The sequence below is a fragment of the Amphibalanus amphitrite genome, unplaced genomic scaffold (genome assembly GCF_019059575.1).
Source record: "Amphibalanus amphitrite isolate SeventyFive unplaced genomic scaffold, NRLGWU_Aamphi_draft 000603F_arrow, whole genome shotgun sequence".
Taxonomy (NCBI): domain Eukaryota; kingdom Metazoa; phylum Arthropoda; class Thecostraca; order Balanomorpha; family Balanidae; genus Amphibalanus; species Amphibalanus amphitrite.
The window spans coordinates 90,141-106,837 of NW_024882097.1; the positions used below are offsets into that span (position 1 = coordinate 90,141).

General features: G+C 47.5%; 1 protein-coding gene across 1 annotated transcript in view; it reads left to right on the forward strand.

The window, feature by feature from the left end:
- Window positions 1–6,517: 6,517 nt before the first annotated feature.
- The window catches only part of LOC122394639 (adiponectin receptor protein-like), a 29,624-nt gene continuing 19,444 nt past the window's right edge, over window positions 6,518–16,697 (forward strand). The window contains exons 1-4 of the mRNA XM_043391649.1: window positions 6,518–6,547; window positions 11,077–11,201; window positions 15,671–15,776; window positions 16,116–16,256. Of these exons, the coding sequence (XP_043247584.1) occupies window positions 11,092–11,201; window positions 15,671–15,776; window positions 16,116–16,256 (357 nt within the window). The 5' untranslated portion in view covers window positions 6,518–6,547; window positions 11,077–11,091. The remainder of the gene's footprint in view (window positions 6,548–11,076; window positions 11,202–15,670; window positions 15,777–16,115; window positions 16,257–16,697) is intronic.

A 16,697-nucleotide genomic window follows, 5' to 3' on the forward strand; every position in this document is an offset into this window, starting at 1 on the left:
CGACCAGCCCCCGAAGCACTCTCTGCACCCGGCTACGGGGTGCGCTCCCTCGGGGGCAGCAGTGCCGCTCCAAGGGAGCAGCCTGCATAAGATTAAAGGGACCCTCCCACCTTAACATTAGTTTTGAGTTGAGATAGCCAAATTGGTGGCCATGGCCTGAAAATACCGGTTTGGGCATTCACAACATCGAAAAATGCTTTGATTCGGAGATATGGAATTTCAAACTTGCAGTTTTCGGATTCTAAGGGGCTAATGCATTGGTATGCCCCCTTAGAATTTGTGACGTCAGCGGAGATCTAACGATTTTTAAATCTTTTACTAAAACGTTTGGCAGCACGCGGTGGTATATGCTGCTTTGCGCGCAACAAATGCCGCACTTTCAAATAAAGTCGCTAGGAACAGCGGAGATCCCAAAAAGTAAACAAAAGTAAAAGTCTAATATCTTGAAAACCGGTGAATATTTTTCGATGATATTTGGTAGATATTCATTTTTGCTCTTTCTGAACCGAGCGACATCACTAACATGCCAATTCATTAACTTTTTTGAAGGTGGGAGGGTCCCCCTCGCCCGTATTGGTGTTTTTCCAGCCGCGAACGTATAAGGGGGGGGGGGTCCGTTGGACCTCCCCCCTTGCCGTTTCGCCCGTGATCGAGCTAGAGCTTCGCGGAAAAAACGAGCGTGCTGCCCATGACGAGAGGAAGCCGATGATACCCAATTTTAAGGTCCTAGGTTATTGGTTGACCTTGCAGGTCAGGTCAATGACCCTAAAGGCGGGAAAATCGGGACCTGTTAGAACGTCGTAAAGTGTCGCTGCTATGAGGTTTTTCGGGGTGCTGATCACGAATATCATGTTAGTTTTGATCACAGATGATGTCTTCATGTATTTACGCCAGGTCGGGTCAGGTCAGGTCAGGTCAGGTCAACCAGTAAGGGTATTCGTAGTAGGTGGCAACCGCCTCTGACAGCTTCGTAACATGTTACGAAGGCACCAAAACTACTTCGTAAATGTTCATATGGTTGCTAAATTCGAATTCAGCTCCAAAAACTGGCCTAGAAGCCGTAATCGCCACGCCATATGTGGAAGGCTTTTGGTGTCAATACATACATACATACATACATAGAAACATGTAAAACTCGAAAAAGTGAACCGAGGTCATCAAAGGTCAATTACCTGACCTGACCTTCCGGTGACCTTGACACCCACCCTAATGCATGGGGGCAACATCATATCACATGTTTGAACGCTTGAAACCACGAAAAGACTGCAAACGCGCGGCTAATGCGAGCCGACATACGCCGAATCGCGATTCCAGCCAAACATGGTCTCGAAAAGTACGTCACAGGTCAAAGGTCATTTGGGTCAGGGTCATGAAATTTTCAGGGTAGGTGTGAAATTGATGAACGCGAGGGTACTGAAAGTTTCGTCGCGATCGGCCGCTTTTTACGCGAGTTATTCGCGAAAAACCATGGGGGGTCCGGTCGACCCCCCCCCCCCCTATACGGGCGAGGGTTAAGGTGCCTCTCCAACCCGATGTGGGAGTTGCAGCACGTGGAGGAGAAAGAGTTCAGTACCCTGAGGACGGAAACGACGGAACGGAGGATCGAAGCCGCAAGAGAAGAGCATTTACATACACGACGGGTGGCCCCAGCCCAGCAGTGGAAACGGAGCAATCGCAAAGTGTGGAGCCTGTTGCAGTCGATGGTTGAGTGTCTGCTTCTTGTCATGCATGTGGTGCGCCTGCGTAAAACCCAGTCACTGATATGTGGTGAACAGCCCCACAGCACCACATGCACATAGGCACCGTAGGTCAAGCCCCGGGGGCATGTGCATTGTGCAAAGGGGCCATTGCCCGTACACTAATTAGCCGTTCGATTGCAAATTCTACCGTGGGTGCATAGATGATGTACCTATCATGTAGGCACACGAGCGTATTCCTGCTCTCTCCCTTCTTGTACCAGCTAGGCGCTAGCAGCAGGTCACAGGAAGCCGACACCGGAATGGGATATTTCCGCTCATTCCATAAGATACTCAGCTCTATGCGTATTTTAAGTTAGCCTATGATCCTCCGATTTTAAGCTGCTCATGCTTACCTTTGTCAGTCACAAAATGTCAACACGGGATCGGCTGAGTGACCAAGTCGCATCACTCATTGCTGAGCCCACATCGGGTAGAGCCATCATTCCACTCCCCGTACCTAATGAATTTCGATTAGCTGCATAGTCACGGACACGGTACCTAGGGCTTTGTTCCATGTCGACATCCAAATGGTTTCAATGCACACTATTGTTTTGAACTCTGCGACACTAATTTGTCTTGTTAAAGGGACCCTCCCACCTTCAAAAAAGTTAATGAATTGGCATGAAAGTGATGTCGCTCGGTTCAGAAAGAGCAAAAATGAATATCTACCAAATTTCATCGAAAAATATTCACCGGTTTTCAAGATATTAGACTTTTACTTTTGTTTACTTTTTGAGATCTCCGCTGTTCCTAGCGACTTTATTTGAAAGTGCGGCATTTGTTGCGCGTAAAGCAGCATATACCACCGCGTGCTGCCAAACGTTTTAGTAAAAGATTTAAAAATCGTTAGATCTCCGCTGACGTCACAAATTCGAAGGGGGCATACCAATGCATTAGCCCCTTAGAATCCGAAAACTGCAAGTTTGAAATTCCATATCTCCGAATTAAAGCATTTTTCGATGTTGTGAATGCCCAAACCGGTATTTTCAGGCCATGGCCACCAATTTGGCTATCTCAACTCAAAACTAATGTTAAGGTGGGAGGGTCCCTTTAACAAACCGGCCTATACGTGCGAGATATAGGTATGCTGGAAAGGCTGTGACTGAGCTGCATTCCATAGCCATTCATTTCCGGTATACCTACTGTCCTCAAATAACGCATATATCAGTCGCAGCCATTCGGATGCAGTGGCATGCACAAATTGCACCAATCTAGTCAGAATGGTGTATTGCCTCAATCAGACCGATTGAAGTCTAATAAGAAATTGCAGCAATTAGGCTTCATACCATTAACGAAGTACGATTTCAAAGATATTGGCTGAGGGGTTCGTCGCATGGTGACCGTTCGAAGAAAGGTTATATCAGTCAAAACAAGCACCGCCTCAGAAGTCCCCAAGGACCGACCGGCGTCAGACGGCAGAAACATGGAGCGTACTCTAGAACAGAAGGCTTGTGAGTTGTGACTACAACGAGAGATAATTAGTCAGCTTTCGACCGACGATCGAAACGAAATATTGACGAGCATTGATCGGGCAGTGCCGACAAAAGTGGATCGAGCTGCATGAGTGCTGGTGTAATTGCAAGTGGATGATAAGGTCAGAGCACAGAGAAAGTTGCCAGTATCATTCATCCTGCCGTGAGCGTGAAGCTGAGGTGCCGAGGTTTGGCAGAAGTTGATATACCGCACGTCTCGAAGTCGTGCGTCATTCATTTGTCGGTAGTTTCCGTGAGTCCGGTGAAGAGTGTCGTTGCAGAGTGTCGGTGCGAGCACTCGGTACCGCCGCCGGACGTCATGCGTTCCGCGGCGGCCTCTCTGCTGCTGCTGACGTCCGTCGCGCTCGGAGCCGAGCGGTTCGACCGTCAGCGGGACCTGGAGCCGGTCAGCTGGATCCACCAGGTGCCGGCGCCCTCTCTGGTCAGCTGCTCGGCCCGCTGTGCGGCCCACCCCTCCTGCGGCCAGCTGAGCTGGGAGAGCACCGACCGTCTCTGCAGGCTGGCCGAGTCGACTGCGGACGGCGGGCAGCCGCCCAGTGACGCGCCGCAGCTGACGCTCTACCGTCCGGCGGCCGCTGCGACGACCACTCCGCTGTCCAGCACCTCTGCGGCGACCACCCCTCCGTCCAGCACCGCTGTGGACGGCCGATACTACTGGCACGCCACCTCCACCACGGTTCTGAGCTACGACGACGCGCGCACGCACTGCCAGGACCTGATGTCGGGCGCCGACCTGGCCAGTCTCCACACGCAGGCCCAGCTCGACTTCCTGTGGGCGGACACGGCGCGCCCCATGTCTATCGAGTTTATCGGCGTCACATACAGGGATATTAACGGTGAACGGCGGGCCCGCAACCCCGACGACACAGACCTGGCGTTTGATATCACCGACTACATCACCGGCAGCAGTGGCTCGCGGCTCGTGCTGCCCTCCAACCTGGGCACCGGCCAGCTGCTCAGGATGAGCCACAGCGGCACCAGACTGACCAACATGGTGTGCGACTCGCTCACGGCTCCTCCGAGTGACGTGGTCGTCACGCCACCCTAGGGCTAATCCATATTATTAAGAAGGCGTCTGGTCCGTGGAGTCTTGCCGAGCTTACGTATCCCATGCGCCAATTGGGTAGTGACGATGGCTTGTTCAAGCAAATATAGGTAGGAACCCATTGCGGCAATAAAAGGCAACTCATAGTCAAGAAACATATTCTGTGACAGCATAGCTAGGTGCCAATATTATATCTGCTTGATACCTAGGTAGGTACCTACATACATGGGTGGAGAATCTGCCCCGGCCACCCCGGCCGTGGCCGGGGTAACTTTCAGCCTACCCCGGCGCGGCCGGGGTAACTCTTCCACTCTTGTAAATCCTAAAAGCTGTCGCCATACGAGAAAAGAAAACTGTCGTTTTTCGGATGTCGACTGCCATGGGCGTAATACTGCAAATCAGGAAGGTATTTACACTATTTAGGTACTAAACTTACCATGCGGTGGCCGGTGGCGTTGAGCCCTAGGACCCGCGTGTGGTTGCCAATGCCAAGATTGCTCTCAAATCGTGTTCAGTTTCGAAAATTTGGCGCGCCTTCGGCGCACTTTTTTAGAACCACTGCTTGTCCTCACTGCCTTCGACTGGCCTGCCACAAACCGCAACCATGCCGTCAGGGCGTAGCCGTCAGGATACTCATACATCGAGCGTCCGTCACGCTTCGAGCTCGGACTGTTGTAACCGGAACACGTGCTCTCGCCACGCGGAGTCCAACGCTCAAGCGATTGAGCTACGAGACCGGGACCGGTCGATATCCCTGGATAGACTCCCTGTTTGTCTTATAAGAGGTTGAGCCACCCAACATTGAAAAAGACTGTGTCCCTGGATGTCAGTGACCCATTTTAGTGCTTTGGTTCGAACGTTCAGTTTTCTCTGTAAAGCTCCTACGAGGTGAGCTGTCATCTTTTTGTAGCTATTTTGAGACACAATAAAAAGCTGAAAACGCAACATTTACCTACTCATAATGAGTCATGATAGGATATATTGTGAAATTGCATAAGTTTAGGTAAAAAAATCACTTAAAAGAAAATCGCCTTTTCAATCATCGCCAACAATGTTATGAATGATACAATGTCGGATACAACGCTCACCCTTGAACAAACACAACGTCCATTATTCCATTTCCATGGGTCAGAATAGGGGTTTGTTTATGATGATCGTTGACAACAACGTGAGCTTAGTCGTCTTTCCGACTATCGGTCGCCGGCCGGGGTAACTTTTTCAAACATTCTCCACCCATGCCTACATATTAACATCTTAAGATTGTCCCCGGGACATGAGCGGACACTTTACAATAACCACGAAGAAAAAATAAAGTATGTTTTTTTGCTTCATCACATCGGATCATCCTAAAATATAAAATTGTTTACTCACGACCTGTGCCGGTTTTAATGTGTTGACGAAAATACATGAATTATCGCCACGCCCTGTTTCCGTCTTTTTACGTCTGCTGGCCGCTGGGCTAAGCGAACAGCGGTAGTTCTCCAGAGTCCCGGCTCGGCTCAGTTGGACATCGGAACAACCAACGAACAAGTCAAGAGACACAAATCGTTTAAACATATCGTTTGAAGAGTTGGAGGCATCATTTCCAACATAGGTATATGTCCGCAAGTCTGATTTAGATCGCTAATCAAGTCCAGTGAGTTTTCAGAAGCAGCTCTTTGATGGTCGCACAAATGCATGATGATGTCGCAGACAACCAGGGAAAGCCAAAGATAGCTATTGCCTATAGGAGCATGTTCTTCCGAGATGGGTGACCGTTTCAGCGACTGGGTAGGTGTGCAGTGTGCACTGTGCATAGATGATTCGGTGGCCTGTCTCAGCCAGTCTCGCCTGAGTCCCGGTGGCACGCTGTAAACCACTGCAGCCATTTAGGGATAGCTGAGACCTCGTCCTCATATCGTATCATCCCATCCTATTACCCAGGAAAGCGATCAAACGCAAGAATTGGTTGTCAGCCCGATACATGGCCTCGTGTCAGTCCGTCAGCCGCGAACTGCGAAGCATAATGATGGACATCACAAGCAGCTTCCACAGGAGGCTTATCATCAAATAAGGATCTGGTCACTTTACAATTTGTTTTCCTAATATAAGCTCATTTTATTCAATCTTAAATCTCATTTGTACAGAAATACAATTTTTTTTTTTCAGCCGTGCATTGCGTCCCATATATTTGTCTGCGCTTTAGTGCCATACCAATCAGCTGTTCTTTTACCAAACCTTGGAAGTATTGACAACTTTCTTGCGTCATTTGTTGTCGTTCGGGCGCCGAGGTCGGTTGCGGCGTAGCTCCCCTTTGGTATTCTGGATTGTTCCTTTGTTGCAATTTTGTTCTGTGTGTTTTGCTGGGTTGGGCAAGGCTGTTTATAGGGCTTGGTGTTTTCCTGCTGCTAAGAAAGTCATTGGCATGTGAGTAGCCAAAGAACGCAACAGCTCAGGCCAAGGCTATATAAACCTCAGGCCAATGATATATTGCTGCTATTTCCTGAAAGCAATTTCATTTGCTGTTGCTCTGTTATTCGTTAATACTCATAAGGATTAATGATTTGTTGCTATCTGAGAGGTTTAATGGTGTTTCACCTGGTTACATTCAAGTTAGAATCTGTGTATTTCAGTCGGTGACACACCAGGGAAATAAGCTAAAATTAGAGTGCTCTATTTATTGCTCCCGCTACTTCACCGTCTCCCATAGGGTCCTGTGTTGAGCTGGTGTCGAGGCTCTAAAAATGACGCCGATTTTTGCACCCTTCTCACGAAAATCGCTCGGACCGCCTGGAAACCAATTGTTCCGCTCTAAAAATTTCATGATCGACGGGAAAATGAATGAGGAAAAGATTGGTCCTGAAATAATTCTGAACTCCCTGTAGAACATATCGAAATATGGCTGCAAACTAGGAGCATGTCAAAATCGACAAAACAATACAAATAAACTTACCGGGATTTTTTTATTTTCCATGCATCTGTGTATGAAATGAGTCGGTTTTTCGGAAAGATCATCTTCTGTTTAATTAATAATTCCACAATTGCAATCGAGAAAAAAAAACATTTCCGCTGTGACAGCAGTTTTGGCATTGTGCCAGTAGTGTGGCGTTCGCGGTGCTGCGTGGTCGTCGGGACGGAGTTGTGAGTATTTTCGGTGTTTTAAATGGTTGATGGCCATTTGAACCAGCTTCATATTATTTCCTACACATTTTTGCATCAAATTATTGCTTTGAAAGACCATTGAAACCCCTTATCTCTTCATGAAACACGATCATATTCATCGTCGACGAAAATGGCGCGGGACTCCATGTGCATTCCGATCGAAATAAATCGTAAATTAAATAATATTCGATGATAAGTATCATATTCTAGTGACACATTTTCATAAAATAAGGCATAAACTTTGCAAGGAAGTCAACATTGGATAATTGGATTCTTATTTTGCTCACATATCCTTGTAGTAGTCAAATGGCTCAATTGTTAGATAGATGTAAGTATATGTTTTGGCTTGATGTTTGCTGTGAAACCACCCAGCCACTTGCAGGTTGAGTGATTTTCTGATAATTACCTGATAATCATTTCTCCTTTTCCTTAAAAGAAACTAAAATTCCTTTCAAAGTAATCCATTTTAAGGAATGGCGGCTTGCTCATTGGCATTTCATGTTCTTGTTTTGTTATTGCTGGCAGTATTTTGATACAATAATGCAATATGAATTTTTTGCAATAATAAAACCTAAGACAAACTCAGTTAATGCGTCAATCAAACACCCAACAGAAAGATTGTGAGTCCTTGTAACGTGAAGCATAATATTCTATGAATGTGTTATATAGAATATGCCAAATATTAAATTAATTATTATTTGATACTGATAGCTGAGCAGGTGAATTATGCCACAATATAATTTCATTTTCTGGTTTTGAAATAGCCGGCAGTATTTTACTTCAACAAATGTAATATACATGGAATACATGTTGTTATGTTACCTATGTTAAAAGTTTAATAACAGCCAACAGAAGGAGCTGTTTCAGCAGATAATGTTTGTACCTTATGCATTACCTTTCTTTTCTGCAGGGCCATGCTTCCGCTGGGTGGTCGACATTTGCCTCCTGAAGAAGTTGAGCAACATGAAGACCACCAGATGAGGTGTCTGCAGTTCATGTGGAACTCTGCAGACTACAAGTGTTATGCCAACCACAACCAAAGTGCTGTGATCATGGAGGCATGAACCTCATGACAACACTTCAGATTTGCAGTTGAACCAAAGTGTGATTCAAACCACCTGTGGCATCTCACTCAATGTGTGAACAGTGTGATTATTGTGCAGTGTTCAGCTGCAACTAAGACATTTTTTAGTGACTTGTTTGCAATTAGCCACCAAAAGCATTTTTGGGCTGGCTGCTGTAATTTGTTGTGCACACTGCACTGCACAATAGTGGTAGTGTTTTGTCACTTGTCAAGTTGTCAGTTGTGCATGTTGCATGTTTCTCTTCCCTCGGCCCTCATTATCAGTTAAGTGGTGAATTGGCATCACTCAGTCTCCCCAGATCTCCATTAGGCATTAACTGTCTGTCAACCACCTAACTTGAGATGGTATTTGCTAATAGTGTCAGAAAAGAAGTGATTGTAGACATTTTTAGGAATATGAGCTCCGTTTCATGCGTGTTCCAGTGGTCATTTTGTCACATGTCCCATAGTGTAATAAATGGAAACTGTTGTTCCCTTTTGAAGGTACTCGCGGATGCAGAAAGCGTTGGGCCTAATTATTAAACGCACCCTCCTATCAGCGACGCACGAAATCGACAAATATCATCCTTTTTAGAACAGGAGGAAACGAAAACTTGTGAACATAGCTGTACCTACAACAGTGCATAAGGAATTGAAATTCTGGGAGTTTTTGAAATTCGGAGAAACTCAAGTTGTCGACAGGTATGCCCCCGCCCCCCTTGCACGTCAAAGACCGCCTAAAAAACAAACGCCTACAAATGAAGGCATTATTCGTATGTTCGTTGTAATTGCAGCAGCCTGGCAACATGTATTGCGGTCCGATGGCGAATTACACTCGTGCTCAAAAACTGCCGGTAACTGCCAATGCACTTAGGTCATAGGTGAGGAGAGGAAGGGTTATGTCATATATCAACATCATAGAAATGGCTTCATCTGAGCTGTGCCTATTGTACATAATTCAACCAATCTATGCATTTCGTTTCTTGCAATCTACTCATGCTTTCACTCCAGCTTCAGAGTAATCATCCCATATGGTACGTCTTAAGATATTGATTTCTATGGCGGTTTGCAATTACTAGCCACGTCTCACCTCAGTTTGGTGGCCCCGCATCGGCCCACTCGGCCGCTCTAAAATTGACTTACGGAGGAGGATGGTGGCTTTTATTTTAGCTTCTCCGCCGACTGCGGGGAGCGCCGTCGCCGAGGTAGGAGCAATAATTAGCTTATGTTTGGGACTTATTTCCACGCTTAATTAACATTTTAATGTTATTTTAATTAATTCATGTTAATCTTTGACGCATTCTCTTTCTATTGATACCATCCACCGGTCTGAGAATTACTGCCTTGCTGCGTAAGGGCCGATAAAAGATCACGCTTTTAGGGGTATCTCTTCAACATGGGGCAGGAGCAATAAATAGAGCGCTCTAATTTTAGCTTATTTCCCTGGTATGTCACCAACTGATTTGTGAAAGTATCATTGTTCTAGTATTCTTGTGTTAGGTGTACCTACCTCTTGACATTTCAATTTACCTAACTTTGAGCTTAACTTGCTTAATTGTTCTTTAGGAGGAATTCCTGAAACTTGCCAATATTATCAAGAAAATAGCCTTTAAAGCCCTCACCCTCACTTCCGAACACGCTTGGAGATACCTACAAACTTTCTCTAGCATTTTAATTGTCAAATGAAATGAATAAGTATCATAACATGCTACATTGCTGTTGACCAACAATTAACATTTTCTGCCAGTTAACTGTAACACTTAATGCTCAAACATTGGAACAATTGATGCCAAAACACCTTTTGGACGGTATGTCGATCTGCACCATTATTCATATCCCATTGTTAATGTTTTCACACGCCATGCGACATTACTGAATTAATCAACTTATCAATCTAAGTGTCTGCTTCAGGCTCAAGTCAATTGGGAGCTATGCAGAGTTGACAGAAGTGTTTTAGCTTGATCTTATATAGGAGACCATAATTTTTGTTTCATGTTTTTATTTTATCTTAGCAGCAAACAGGTATTAGGAAATAGAGTCTGAGAATGCACATGCCTTGTTAAAACTTTTTAATGAGTTCATTTCATTTGCCTATTTTTACTGCTTGTTGTTGTACACATAATGTACAAGCTGATCATATAGGGTGCATCACAGTTCTTCTTTATTGTCAGTAGAAAACACTGGTCTTTTGACCTACACTTCCTTGTCATATTATCACATTTAATGTAATATCTACCCATACTCCTAGTATGGTTCATAGTATTGTCTGAAGATGCCATATGGAAAGCACACTGCACAGGTGTTGATTGTTGGGTTTTGTCTGTAGTTGGGCTTTTTGGCTTTTCAGAGGCAATACCTTACAGGCTTACTATTTGTAGCTTAGTCTAGAATGAAAGTTCTGGTTCCAAGATCTGACAGTACCTATATCTTGAGTTACTACTTACTTGTCATTTGTATGTGTACAGTATTATTTTTCAACCCTGAGTCTAGTGATAGCTATACCACAGTGACTTTTAGCCTGCAGGGCAGCACCTCCCCATGCCCCAGCACAAGTCACACTTGCTGTGCCCATCCTGACAGTGTGTCTCCCCGCAGCGACATCGAGTCACCATGGCCAGTCCTGAGGATGTGATCGAGTACGCGCCGGTGGGCCCCGAGACGGTGCCGCGCTGTCACCGGCGGCGAGTCTCCGAGTTCTCCCAGTTCTCCGAGCTGGACAGGTGAGGGGCAGCAGGGCACAGCAGGCGGGTTGGATGGGCTTTTGTTGCATGTGTTAGCCCTTGCTGTTAAATGCTAAGATTGTTTTCAGCGATTATTTTGGCATGTTTTCAATGTGAATAAGTGGAGATAGCGATAATCGTCGCAACCACAGTTTGTTGCGATTGTCAGTTTCCACGGTTATTCGAGGTTTGCGAAGGCATTTCTAGAAAGCACAGTGATGTTTTCAAATAGGTGTTGTGGTGATCAGCAAGTGGCTTGTTCTTTAGGTTTCTTTAGGTTATCCTTCTTTATCAGTAAGTGGCTTGATTGTTTCTTTACCGCACTTGATCCCACCTCTTCATTTGTCGGTCAAACGCCAAGTTTCCGTAACACGGGGAATGTTCCAGTGGATTGCCGTGTAAGGAAATATACCGTTAGCGCGGCCAGTCACCGAGAGTGCCTGCATTTCATTATTCAGATCGAGCCGTGAAATCGGCGAGGGCTGAGGAGGAAGAGGGGGGGGGGGGGGGAATGATGTGACTTGTAGTCTGTCCGGCTAGGACTGGTTCGCGGTATTTGATCCTGGGGCAGGGTTGGCATGCCTTGGTTGATTGGTGCTGGCTATGGATCGTGCTCATATTGAAGCTGGGTGGAGAGCAGACATTGTCGGTGTCGGGGACTGAGGCTTGAGCTGAGGCTTCGAGTAAACAATTTATTAGCTACCTACGATGGGGCTTTGCTGAAGATATCATAGGCTTATCCGATGGTTACAGTTTCCGAACATTTTCGTAGTTTCCATTACGATGCGTGAATAATCGATTTGTCTGGTTGAATTCGCGATCACATTAACCATTGGTGCGGAGTTCACATTGCCTGCAGCGCAGACCAAAAGTTCGCCTGCAGTTGGGCCGTCTCGCTCCGAGGCGGGCGCGGGCATTAATGTGTAATGTGTGAGCGCGCGGGGCGGCCGGCCGGTTGATGGCCCGTGTCGACTCGCTCATGTCTGCGCGGCGCCCCGTGACCTCAGCGCCGGGTGCAACGGCCGTGCGGCGCGGCGGTGACGAGCGCGGCGCGGTGGCGGCGAGGGTGGCGCACCGGAACGGGCGCGGACTCGCCGCGTCAGCGACTGACGGCTGTCGGTCAGTGCCCAGCGGCTTAGGAGCTGGGGAGTCATGAGCGGCTTCGTTGGGTTTTAATGCGAGCGGTGACCGCGTTCAAAGATGCGCTAGATAAGATTGTGGTGGGAGATTGAGATTCACATACTAGTTGTCGGTTGATACCGAGGGCTGTATTGACTGAGAAATCCGTGGACCGTGTTATTTCAAATGTCTAGCTAGTTTTACCAGATTTCTTGTAATTCTGCTGTCAATAACCTGCTGTAAGTCGCTCAAAGCTCCCTGCTTTTGCCAAATATATCACACGACTGATTTGTTGAACCGCTTGACATTCAGCCATTGTTTCTGGCATGCCCTGTTTAGCTCAGCACTGGTAGGTAACGTTTTCAATCAGCTGTCACGCTCCCGTCCGCGCAGACCGCGATCACGAACACGGAGGTGGACCGTTTTAGCACCGAGTCCAAAGTTCTCGGAACAGTCCCGACCACAGCGGTTGTATACTCGTTGTGTAACAGCATGCGCCGGGGCTCGGAGATTGTCCGGGGTGTAAAGTTCGCCCTCGCCGCGAGCCGCCGAACTAAAACAGAAGGTAGTGACGTAGGCTAATACTGGTCTTCGTGGTGTGCCGGTGGAGAAGATTGTGGGCGGTGGTGGGATTGAATCCAAAGGTCGGTCGGGATCTTGAGATTCGCTGCTGTCAGAATGCTGGAACCGGTTTCGTGTCCAGATGCGTGGGGAGGCGTAGTACGGGCGATTGGGGCGTGGTGCCGGAGTAACAGAGGCCAGCGTGACCTTAGTATACTGCCCTCCTGTAATATCTGATTAGTGGTCAAGTTTCGCCGGGGGATTCATCTGCCCTCGTGATATTCGCCGTGGTTTGAACCGTCGACTCACGCCATGTGACAAAAGGTGTTAAATGATCACCAAATGTACCTATTTGTTCGAATATGGACGGCGCTATTCTCGTGAGCATTGAAACAGAGCGGTGGTCTTCGACAGCTCAATGACACTGGGATTTTCAATGGAAGTGACGTGAAGTGAACATTGTGCCTTGAACCAAAGGTCGGTCACTCGACCTTGAACCAAAGGTCGGTTCAAAGCACAAGGCTCACTCGTCTGTCTTTGGCAAAAAGGTGTTCTGGCAAAGTCCGCCAGCGCCCGATGTGCTTTCTCGGGTTCGTGAAGTGGAAATGGAAGTAAGGTAGGTAGGTGCTCTCGCTGGCGGCTGGGAAAACCTGATTACTTGGCTATCTCGGGTAAGATTACTTGCTATATGACTCAATGTATCTGGACTATGATTGGACTGCTGTGACTGAAGACCGAACTGATGCGTAGGGCTGGGGGGGGGGGGGGATATCGACTTGAACGCTCTGTATTGTTTTGTTTCGTTCGATGCCCAGGAATACAGTAAAGAAGACTCGCATTTCCCCTTCTTCTTTGCAGCTTCGCCTTTGACACATATTTTATTGAATGTGCTTCATTGCGCACATAGCCAGATATTCAGGAGGCCTAGGTTATCTGAGAATGTCTATCTTTTTTTTGTTGACCTGTCTTACTTTCCGTTCCATTTGGTCCGAGTTTGACATTTGACATTTGTTTTCCCCTGTTCTGGCCGGACGCGATATCTTGCATGTACATATAGTGTCGGTGCAAACGATGCTTTCTTTGCTTGTACAGTGTAGTTTAAACGACTGCTTCATTTATTTACCTTTCATGAGTGCTGCACATACAGCGCGCTGGTGACCGCGCTGGCCATGGGAGCCGTGCAGCGCTGTTTATCCCGTTACCACTGCGTCGGCCGTCCCGTTTGCGTGCTGACCCCGTATTGTCGGTGGGCGGGGGAGGCCGGCGGCAGTGCGAACCTCGGCACAGTGCAGTCGCGCCGGCACCGCTTCACGTATTGCCCCGCGTGCAGCCGTTCGGGCCAGTGCAAGTGGGTCTCCTGGGAACTTATTCGCCAGTCATGGAGTAATTTAGCGGGTCCTGGCCATCGCCAGCCAGGCATGCTCGCGGTTAATGCAGTCCGAGCATTCAGGCGTAGTAATGGCAATGAATTCGGAAACAGGCGCTGTTTGGATGGAGAAGAGCAACCGGAAAACATTGGGCGAATATCGCGGCTTCGATTACTTTTTATCTCCATTCGATTGTCCTATCGAAAAGTGCATCTTAAGCGCAGAGTGGGTGCTGTCTGCTGCAGTGTTTCATCCATAAGGGAAAATATACAGTTAAATGAATGAATGAACATTATTGATTCCCTTTTTCTTTTAAGATGCTTTAGAAACGACTGACCACTGCGCGGCCCCTGGGGGGGGGGGGGGGGGGTCCATTATCCATCATTACAGGCATTTTTCCTGTTCGATCTTACTCCCAACTTTTGCATTTGAATGAATGATATTTTCGCCCATCAATAGTGTTTATGACCACTTGGAACCTTGCTTTTGACTGTTTTGGCCTCTCACATGAGTTAAGGCCTGGCTACACTATGCGTTTTCTTCGTGCGTTTTTTGCGTGTTTGCGTGTTTTGCGTGATATCGTTCTAGAAAAAAGAACGATATTACGTTTTTGTGATGTTTTTCACCTTAAATTTTAGTTACATAAGAGTTATATTAGCTTTTGTATATAACCAAAGTAAAAATTATATTGTTTATAACTTTTTTCCTAGAACGATATTACGCAAAACACGCAAACTTGCAAAAACGCACGCAGAAAACGCATAGTGTAGCCAGGCCTTAAGAGAGATGCGTCCATCCACATCTCTCGTCCATGCTTTTGGCATGTAATTTTATCTTCGCATTGGAAGCGGCTGGCACGATACACTGCGTTGACACAATTTTCGATTTTATTTTGCAAATGGCCACTTTCCGGTCTTCGAGCAAGACAACGATTTTTTTGGCGATCTAAATCAATCACAGTGTGCTCAGTTGCGAAACGGCTTTCACAAAAAATTGCTTGTATGGTTCTTGTTTGACTGCGTCAATATTTTTGTAATACTATCTCAAAACGAGTTTTAAGTAACAGCACGAAGCGGATTGGCCGTACTCAGCAGCACCTTTAATTCTGATCGGGGTAATCCAACACTTGTGCAACGAATTGGCTGCGGATAACGAGTCGCCTCTCGTTTGAAGGACGAAGCTCAAGCCATGCCGTTGCTCAATCATTGAGTGTATGGGAGGATTTAAGCAGTTTCGCCATGCTCACGTGTTTGGGGCCATTCTGCCTCGTGTGTTGTGAAATACTTAGCTTATCTTAGACCACGGCTAATCTTAATCGTAATGCACATCGTGACGAAAATGTTGAAACTGTCATGAAGCTGGATGTCGCAGTGCAACATATATTTTGCCAAATGTTTAAGCAAGATTGTTATTTTTCGTCAGATTCGAGCTGCCCGAGGTGTCTCGTCTTCTGGAGCAAGACGAGGGCAGTGGTGGCGGCCATGCCCTCCCCAGCACACCCCAGGACGACTCTTACGATCCCATGGAGGTATGTAACCTATTGCACATTATGGGAATATGCTCTTTTTTGGAATCGCTGCTCTAGGCTGTATCGTATCAATCACAGAATATAAACTCAATTTCATCGTGCACCCAATCGTTCCTGGTGCCGAGGTGCGTGCTCAGTAAATCTGCGTACCTTGCTGTCTTATCTAAATTGCAGAGTGATGTACCCCCGCCCCACCTGTGAATCCGACCTTGTGCCCCTTTCCTGCGCCGCGGTGCGCGCCGTGTCCGGTGTTTCCGCGTTCCGGTGCCCTCCTGCAGCCGGTTGTCTGACGGCCGACCTCGCGCCGCGGCCTCTCCTGCGCCCTGTCCTGTCCTGCAGCGGGCCCCTGTGACGGCGCGGCCGCCGGCGCCGGGGGCAGCAGCCCGCTCCCCGGCCCGCTCCCCGGCGCGACACCGCTCGGCGGACAGCGTGCAGCGCCGGCTGCGGCAGCGGCACCCGGCCATCGCGCAGCGAGCCTCGGTCAGTGGGGGCGCCGCCCGCGTCCTGACACGGAGCGGGGCTCAGTCACCGGACCAGTGTCCTGCGTCCTGACCAGACCCGTATCCTGTGTACTGGCCGGTATCAGCGCGCGGCGGGGTAGATTGTCCCTTCCGGTCATCCTTGCAAAACCCGAAAGGAAATGACAGATAACAACTGACCACTGTATGCATAGATAAACAATGCTTATTGCCTCATTTTTTAAATATTGAGCTTGCAGTAACTTACCGGTTTCCGATAGTTCTGCTTAAGACATTACGTATTAATTATTATCCGGGATGCTTATTCAACTGTGCAATGTGCAGGATCGTTGCATGCTCCACTGGAGACTGATGCCCGTTCTGCTCACGACATCTGCTGCTGACTAAGGCCAAACCTGTTAACTTGGTTAACTTGTTAGGTTACGTAACACCTTTTTGTGAA